The sequence below is a fragment of the Clupea harengus genome, chromosome 19 (assembly GCF_900700415.2).
Source record: "Clupea harengus chromosome 19, Ch_v2.0.2, whole genome shotgun sequence".
In the NCBI taxonomy this organism is placed as follows: Eukaryota; Metazoa; Chordata; class Actinopteri; order Clupeiformes; family Clupeidae; genus Clupea; species Clupea harengus.
The window spans coordinates 6767441-6769216 of record NC_045170.1 but is presented as its reverse complement, the minus strand read 5'-3'; the positions used below and the strand labels follow the sequence as shown (position 1 = coordinate 6769216).

The following is a 1776-nucleotide window of genomic DNA, read 5'->3' as shown; positions in this document are numbered from 1 at the left end:
CTCAAACGAATCCAAATAGGGCGGCGCGCAGGCTGAACGTACCCTGCCTTTGGTGAATCGCCACAAGTGTCGTCTCGCGAGAATTCGCTAAGCCACACCAAAGAGATTTTTGGCATTCTTTGGAGCGAAGACAAGAATTGAATATGCATATTGTGAGTAACCGGGCAAACGTATTTACATACTCACCAGAAAACAGTTCGTCAAAATAGGCCTGTTGCAAATGAAACGTGGTCATATGAACAAGCGTCGACAAGGATGCAAGGACTTACTGCTTTGCACAGATGCTGCTCAGTAAGTGTTCAAGCTGATTCAGAGTTGGCCACAAATGAAAAAGCCTACATGTAGACTTGCCAATAAGCTAATGGTGAAACCTGTTCTGCAACCGGAGAAGAGATGTTTTCCCTGCATATCACTCTTTCATGTCGCCTTGGTCATACATTTATGATTTATGTCAACATATAAAACGTCACACTAATAAGGCCTAAAACAAACAAGGTATGAGTATGAGGTTAAGTGAGAAGTCAACAGTGGTGTGCATAGACTGCGGAAGGTTGGCTCATATTCAATCTGCACAGGCAACAAAAGATCAGAATCACTTTTTTCTCAAAAAACCTGACCAACTATGCCACCTGTCTGTGAGCTTGGGAAGTTCGTGGTAGGCCAAAAAAAAATCCGAAATTCCTGCAGCACCTCGGGATGACAATTGGCAAACAGTAGGCGATTAGGTGTGTTTGAGTAAATTCGTAGGTCATAATAAAATCCCTTTAGTTCACATTGAATAACATCAAAAACGGTTGACGTTATGCAAAGCTAATGTTAACACAATCTGACTCGGAAGAACTATGCGACAGCAAACGTACCCTTGGATTCAGAGGTTGGAATCATTAGAGGAATGGTGTCCTGTGGTTGCCGTTTCACCGGCGCCAGGGAGTTGCTGGACAGCAGGCGGTAAACTCTACCCAAAGGAATATTCATGGCAGATCCTGGAACGGATGTTCAAGTATGAAGTGCCAAAGACGCTGACCTTAGGCGGTCAAGTAGAAACTATGGCCTCTGTAGGGCGTTTTCATTTAGATCCATTTCAGTATAGATCCCACCAATCCAGTGTTCAAAGTTACATTCTAAAATAATTTGATCTTTAGCTTTGGTAACGTATATTTTAACCGTTGTGCGTAGTCTTGTGGATTTTTGTAGGCTTCTTCAGTCCAGGGCTACCTGCATATTTCAGATTTTCGTTATGATGTACAGAGGTGGCAGTTTAGCAACATTCTACTGTTACTAGGAAACACACAGGTTTCATTTATGACGTCAAGTTATTTCTTGGCATTCTAAAATGTAATACAATGTTTGTGGTCTTGGCCTATATGTAAATAATAATAATAATTTATTTTATTTGTAATGCACTCTTCATTCATAAGAATCTCAGAGTGCCAACATATTAGAAACTAACTATAATAATACAATAAAATAAAAATGAATTAACATAAGCATAATAGAAAACTTTTTAACATTTTAACATACGATTTAACACAAGGCCAGAAATGCCTTCCTGAATAAAAATGTTTTTAGTCCAGCTTTAAAGGAGTCCAGTGTCTGCGTTGCCCTTAGGTGGTCATGGAGGCTGTTCCATAAGCGTGGCGCTGCCGAGCAAAAGGCCCGGTTGCCCATGGTGCGGAGTTTGGTTTTGGGGACGCGGAGGAGCGAGCTGTTTGAAGACCTGAGGGTGCAGGTGGAGGTTTGGGGAGTAATTCATTCTTGCAGGTAGGAAGGTGCATG

At 41.7% G+C, this 1776-nt stretch overlaps 1 protein-coding gene across 5 annotated transcripts in view; it reads right to left on the bottom strand.

Annotated features, from left to right (window-relative positions):
* Positions 1-990, bottom strand: part of sept7a (septin 7a) — a 43023-nt gene extending 42033 nt beyond the window's left edge. For 3 of the 5 annotated variants that reach the window (XM_031585991.2, XM_031585990.2, XM_031585992.2), the window contains exon 1: positions 1-68. This exon is cut by the window's left edge and continues 115 nt beyond it. Coding sequence is in view for 2 of the 5 variants with exons in the window: in XM_042710602.1 (XP_042566536.1) it covers positions 270-271; positions 861-975 (117 nt within the window). In the remaining 3 variants the exon portion in view is untranslated. Of the gene's footprint in view, positions 69-269; positions 272-860 lie in introns of those variants that run through there. The other 2 variants (XM_042710602.1, XM_042710603.1) reach the window with 1 other exon arrangement.
* Between the last annotated feature and the right edge of the window lie 786 nt (positions 991-1776).